General features: G+C 41.1%; 1 protein-coding gene across 10 annotated transcripts in view; it reads left to right on the top strand.

Moving 5' to 3' along the window:
• Positions 1-266: 266 nt before the first annotated feature.
• elna (elastin a) overlaps positions 267-6,000 on the top strand; it is a 65,348-nt gene continuing 59,614 nt past the window's right edge. For 6 of the 10 annotated variants that reach the window (XM_052576634.1, XM_052576631.1, XM_052576635.1 and 3 more), the window contains exon 1: positions 268-608. In XM_052576634.1, coding sequence (XP_052432594.1) covers positions 533-608 — 76 coding nt within the window. In that variant the 5' untranslated portion in view covers positions 268-532. Of the gene's footprint in view, positions 609-6,000 lie in introns of all 10 variants that reach the window. The other 4 variants (XM_052576628.1, XM_052576629.1, XM_052576636.1 and 1 more) reach the window with 1 other exon arrangement.

The following is a 6,000-nucleotide window of genomic DNA, read 5'->3' as shown; positions in this document are numbered from 1 at the left end:
GAGCAGTTGTAAAGAAGAAACCCAGCGACGGAGTGAACATCATTACCCTAGTACTGATTATGTTTTATTCCTCTGCTCTTATAAAAAAGTGAGGTTCTCTTTAAGTCCATGCAAATGTCTGGCAAGACAGTGAAATTCCTCTTGGACAAGAGAGTGGGAAAGCAGGTCTCTCGCTCTCCCTGTCTCTCCTGTTCTCTCTTCCTTCTCTTCCCTCCCCTCTCTCCTGTCTTTCCTCCCTGCATGTCTCTTTCTATTTCTCTCTCTCTCACTCACTCTCTTTCTTTCTCTGGCAGGACTCAGCTTTTTTGGCAGGAGTGACCAGAATAAAAACAGCAACACCAGACATAGAAGAGAAAAAAGTGCAATGATCCATCGAACCAAAGGCTTTGCCCTTTCCTAATTACGTCGTGTCCAGTATCATTTTCTTTTTTCCTCCCCTCTTCATTTTTTTTTTGACATTTTTGAAGTGGTAATTAGCTCTTGGAGAATAAAACCAGCTGATTCAGGGAGACCCAGTGCATTTTAGGGCGAGATGGCTAACAGGAGGGTGGCGTTGCTCCTTCTCGGATTCTTCCTCATCTTACAGCTGAGTCCTTCGCTGCAAGGAGGTAGGTGTGCACTTTGATGTTTCGTTTAGGAGATCCTGAGAAGCATTACTGGTGTAGCAGGGACACTGTGGGCTTCCAAAGTGCTTTTTTCTGCACATTTTGTAGAAACCTGAAGTGTGCACTATGCAGAAAGTGAAGCTGGAGGACTTGTGCAATTGACCAGCGCTAAAGGTGGTCATGTTTACTACTGATTGTAGTTGTGCATTTTCACTGGAGGATACTTGATAGGATACTAATAACATGCAAGCAGCCATGCATTCAGAATAATGAGTCTCATTACATGTACCTGTGCCTGGCATGCTAACATGACAAGGATGATTACAAAACAATATTATACAAACCCTACAATGCATAACTCAGAAAAAAAAAAAAAAAATCTATAGTAATTCAGAGGCATCCATCAGTTCTTGAACATTACCATGATGCATGTTTACTTAGGAATCCGGTCCACATTAACTAGAAACAATCAGTGTGGTGACATTCACATGATTCACATTTGAGTACGTTTTGCTTTTGCCTAACAACATCCAGGTCATTTTCTGACCAAAAGAACTATGTTTTATTGCTGAGAAGACATTTCTGTCAATAAATAATGATATGATTCAACTGGTGCTTTAGTTGAAATTAATTCTTCATATTAAACTTTTGTGGATCATATACATACACTTCATATACTTTTGTGGTTAATACTGTATGCATTCAAATGCTTGTTTAGGTGGGTCACCCCATCAAGTTAAACTGCAGCATTTTTTGCAATCAAATTCAATGATTTCAAGCTTGCAAATACTGTAGTATGAACCAGCAAATGCGGACTGCAGATATTTTATAACTAAATATCATAAACTTTAACTCAGCTACAGATGTTAGTTTAAGTTCTCCACAGTCTTGTGCCAGAGTGCTCGACTGGGAATATGAATGTGGTCAGAGCTGTTCCTCTTGAAGGCCATTCCCCTCGATCGTAGAGCGCTTTGCTTGGCTGGCGAGGAGAGTTGTGATGAGTTTGTTGTTAATCGAAAACACAGCTCATGTGTACTCAATTTATGAAGACTACAGATGGACTCTTTCTGTCAGCTTGTGTAGACTTGACAAATAAAAAACCTTCCTGGTGGACATCGATGTCCAGTGAGACGCACAAGTGCCCATTAGGTTGCTGTCTTTGGTTGTGCCTGGCCAGAAGCTGGCTTTGCAAGTAGCAAGGCAAACTGTGGTGCGGAAGACGGAGAAATAAAAAAATCTCCAACTTATTTTTTTGGCCCCATCATTAAATTGCAGTTGTTTTGATGTTCTTGGATGTGCGTCTGTGCAATGTTTAGTCGTGATTGGAAAAGATGTGGGGGTCTGTTCCCAGTTTCCAAACAAAGCCAGAGTATTTCACAATGATTTATTTATTTTCACAAAAATACTTTCTTCGGCACTTGCTGATGTATTTGTTTCCAGGCTGCTCCTAAAAGAGAGCTCTCTCAGCTCGTCTCACTGATGCTGAATTAATTTATATTATGGAGAAATACTGCTCTTGTTGCCTGTGAGGATTTACAGTTGTGATATGTTTCCCATAAAAGCCATCAGGCCCGCATCTTAATTTTAGCAGTCTGCTATGTTCATTTTAAGAATTGTATTGGAGGCCATAAAACAGCTCAGCTATTTCCTCCATACATCTCAAGCTCCATGACAAATTGCTGGTCTGTTCGACGCAGGCCTGTCTGTAGGGCATCTGTGATGTTTGTATGCCGAAAGTGTAAACTATCAAGGCCATGAATGGGGAAAGTGTTTTTAAAATGACATTTTATCCTCTTGGCATGCATTTATCAATTCGTCTCCAAAGCCAATGCTAAGCAAAAGGCAATGCTCTTTGTAGCACAACGCATATACAAACATTCAGACAAACTGACACAAAAGAATCTAAAGTCAATTCCCATTACCCCATAGAAATGTTTTTTCCAGTGCTGTGCACATTGAACACATTGCTTTCTGGGTGCATTGTTATCGAAAGACGTTCGTATTGGACAGCTACCAAAATTTTCATCTGAAATTCAAAGTTCAGTGTCTGTGAGTCTGTTTGGATGGCTCGTGCAGGTGGAATGCTTTATGTAATGGTGTGAGTGAGTTATGGGGCAGGTGGGAATTTCAGGGCCTTGGGAAGTTACTATACCACCAGACAGGTTGCTGTTACTGTGATGGTTTAAGCAAAGCCTAAATGTCTCTCTGCTTCCATTCCTGCAAAATGGTGATAGTTCTGATACATGGAACAGCCCATGTCGGAGCTTAAGGAATGTCATTTTGGAGCCAAAAGGCTCACATCATGCACTACTTTGACCCCATGAAAGCTATATTCAAGGGCTCAAGAGCACCCACTGTGAGACTTCATGTTAAACCATATAGTGTTACAAAGTATGTAATAAATGTTGTTGAGTAATGACCTTGCGGGATCCCAGAGTCTGTTTGCTTTATTGGAGCTGGCATTATGTCTAGTGTATCTAAACTGTTGATCGATTGTGTAAGCCTCCCGATGCAGTTGGCAGTCACATCATACACAATGGAAAGCACACGGTGGAAGTACCAATTATCACGTATCAGCTTTCTCTCTCACTCTCCAATACCCTACTGTGGTAATTTATCACTCAGAAGTCTGTCATACGTTTAAGTTTATGACAGCCAATCAGTATTTTTTTTTTTCAAACCCATTGTTGGTTGGCTTTTAGAGCAGACGCTTCAAATACAGCAATGCATGGTACACGGGCTCCAGGTTTTGCTCCTGCAGCCAAAATAATTAGGCTGTTTTATGACAACCGCTATTAATGACATGCGGGCTATGAGAGGAGAGCCAGGGCCAGATGAAAGGAAAGGAAAGCAAAGTCTTGCCTCCTTCTGGTCTTGTAAGAATTAAGAAGCCTTTCTTTTCTCACACAAAAGCTTGAAATAAGGAGGGCACATTTTAAAAGGCACCACTTGGCGTAAGTCTTTGGCTCAGAACATCAGAGGAGTTCAATCCATTAGGTCTCCTCCTCACTGACATTCAGCTGGCTCTTCTTGAAGGTGTATGAAATCACCCCCAGATCAGATGGCACACCTCTGCCGTCAGATGGGATTATGATAAATTGCCCACCCTCCCCGTCCACAAGTTCTCAATCAGATTAGCGACTCCTCCAGAGGTGCTTTAAGGCAAATGTGTGCTGGGAGCGCCTCTCTGGACTCCATCCTGGAGATCTTGTTTTCCAGAGCCGGCTGTGCTTGCCTGAAAGGAATTAATGTCTTGTGGTATGTCTGGTGGCGTGTTGATTGATTTGAACTGAGCGTTTGCCATGCTGTCTGCTGACTGGAGCCGTTGTTAACACTGTAATGCCTGTGATAGACAATGCATATGATGCTTTTCATGCACCAAGGCCAGTTTATGTGCTGGTCTAGCTGGTGGCATAATTTCCACCAGCAAAACTGTACTTGTTGAGGACATCAGCATCTACTGGATATGCTGGAGACCAGCTAAATAGTGAGGATTTTAAAGGAGATAGGGCTGAGAAAATAAATTTTTGCATCTCGAATGAAGAAATTATATAGATTCTGAGATTTTCCAAATACATGGCGGTTCTTTCTCAATTAGATTCTGAGCTTAGTTTTGATCAGCAGATGGCGCTGCATGCTATAAAAACAGCCGTACTCTGCTTGTTTCCAAATCCTTACACCCACTTGAAGCTAAAATAATCGTTTATAAGATTAGAAAAGTTTGAAGCAAATTACAAGGGTGTTCACAGTGGGCTGTGTTTACATCAGTCTGGCGTCATAAAGGCTTTCTGAGCTGAGGTGAAATTACAGACGCACTCTTCTTCATGAGCTTTTGAGTGTCTGGATAAAAACTAGATTAGAGCACCAGCTGCTGTTAAAATCTACAATTAATGCAATCCATGAATCGATTCTGCATCGATTTATTGTTGCAGCCATGATAACAGATGCACACCACAGAAAGTAGCAGAGCAGGTCTGAACAAAACCATAGTTCAACATATGTATCTTTCCCATCCCATCTGAACCTCTGGTTCTGGTAGCCTGAAATACCTCACTTGTTTCCTGCACTCCAGTTAGCTATCCAGCACATGTACTTGTTGACTGATGTGATACGCTCTAAGTGGCCTTGTATAGCGAGAATAGAGCAGGCCTGGAGAAAGAAGGCCTTTGTAGAGCGTTATATTATGACCTCAGCTCTCGACTCCATGCTCTGTTGGGCTCCTGCAGTGTTGGCAGTGACTCTGTAGGAATGCTAGCAAAGATAAGCGGCTTCATTTAGCTACATGAATTTATACCTCCTTCTCATTCACAGTCTGAGGCCGTTAACAGATCTGTAGGTTTATCTCCTGTATCTTTGGCATTTTGAAACACAGCTCACTTGCCACACACTCATATAACTAGCAGTCGCCGGCCCATCACAGGATGTCATTGCTTTGAAATCACCAGATAACAAGACCAGTCTGCTTAATGCAAGCTGTGGACAGTATGTAATGTGAGTTTCAATTTAAAAGCAGGCTCTTTAGAGTGCTCTTGGACCAGTCTTATTTAGGTTTTGTTTAAACACAAGCATGGAAGTGCTTAGCATGCTTATCTCTGTTCAGAGTGGTGGTAACAGCAATTCAAGTGGGTTAACGACAGCTTCAGTGGTCTTATTTACAATAAAAGCATTTTTTTCTGATAAAGCTGTTCACAGCTATTATGTCCTAAACTATATATAACTGATATTCCAGTGTTACAGCACATTAGAATGTTATTTGCTCTATAACCACAAATTCCAGTGAGGCTAAATGTCAAAGTGAGAATCCTGTCTGCTTCCACTGAGAGAAGACGGAGCCAAGATTTAAACAAAGACCTGCACTTAAACCATCCCGGATAGCTGTCATACCAGCCAACGTCAGAGACAGACTCTAGTAGGGAGAGGATATGGACAGGGTTCCTGGCTGGAATGTGCTTGGTCATGGGGTTAGGGCTTGATCTGATATCTGGTCTTCATAATACTTGTGATGAGACATTTTCACAAACTCTGAGAGAAATATATTAAAGGAGGGCATACATTTTATTTTCCATTTGCATGTTTAAATATGATATTTAGCCTGCAATAAAACAAAGTTGACAACATCCGAGAAATAAGAATTCACAATAAATTTCATGTTTTCAGTGACAGCCTATGTTCAAATTACATTAAACCAGAACTGTGTTAAAACTGTATAGTTTGGCTTTTAGGGAACAGTATGACATAATCTCTCTTAGGACTTGATTCAAAGTGTCCAGAAATGGTTCATTAAATATGTTTTTGTATGACACATTTACAAGTTTTTCATAAGCAGCAACCTCTATTTCACTATTCCTCATTATTATGATTATGATTTTGGTTGGAAATGTTGGAACAGCTCACC

This window comes from Carassius gibelio, chromosome B15 (assembly GCF_023724105.1).
Source record: "Carassius gibelio isolate Cgi1373 ecotype wild population from Czech Republic chromosome B15, carGib1.2-hapl.c, whole genome shotgun sequence".
NCBI classification, from domain to species: domain Eukaryota; kingdom Metazoa; phylum Chordata; class Actinopteri; order Cypriniformes; family Cyprinidae; genus Carassius; species Carassius gibelio.
The sequence above is the reverse complement of the archived record's forward strand: the minus strand, read 5'-3'. Positions and strand labels throughout refer to the sequence as shown.